We start from the raw sequence: 317 nt of genomic DNA, 5'->3' as shown, positions 1-317 counted from the left end.
ACACAGCCTGCCTGGAGAATGGCCTGGAGGACCCTGACAGCCCCCAGCGGTTCCGCTACCTGGAGAGCAGCCCTTTGAGAGCCGTCTGCCCCCCCTCGCCCCTGGCCAAGACCCCCAAGAGCGACCGCAGCGTCAACTTCGACCTGACACCCACTGGGATGCTCAACCACGGCCCAGAGGGCGGTGAGGACGCCTGTGGTAGCTCCGAGGAGAAGACCCTGGAGATGATGTCTCCAGCCAGCTCGGGGCCGGCCAGCGCCGGGCACACTCCCTTCCACCAGTCGCCCGTGGACGATGGCACGGAGGAGCCGGGTGCC

General features: G+C 68.1%; 1 protein-coding gene across 1 annotated transcript in view; it reads left to right on the top strand.

Annotated features, from left to right (window-relative positions):
* LOC104132296 (electromotor neuron-associated protein 1) overlaps window positions 1–78 on the top strand; it is a 4,080-nt gene extending 4,002 nt beyond the window's left edge. Inside the window, exon 3 of the mRNA XM_035900978.1 lies at window positions 71–78. Coding sequence (XP_035756871.1) covers window positions 71–78 — 8 coding nt within the window. The remainder of the gene's footprint in view (window positions 1–70) is intronic.
* Window positions 79–317: the final 239 nt, after the last annotated feature.

Source organism: Egretta garzetta, unplaced genomic scaffold, assembly GCF_000687185.1.
Source record: "Egretta garzetta isolate BGI_Z169 unplaced genomic scaffold, ASM68718v1 scaffold968, whole genome shotgun sequence".
NCBI lineage: Eukaryota > Metazoa > Chordata > Aves > Pelecaniformes > Ardeidae > Egretta > Egretta garzetta.
Note: the sequence above shows the minus strand (reverse complement) of the source record. Positions and strands in the feature narration are given on the sequence as shown.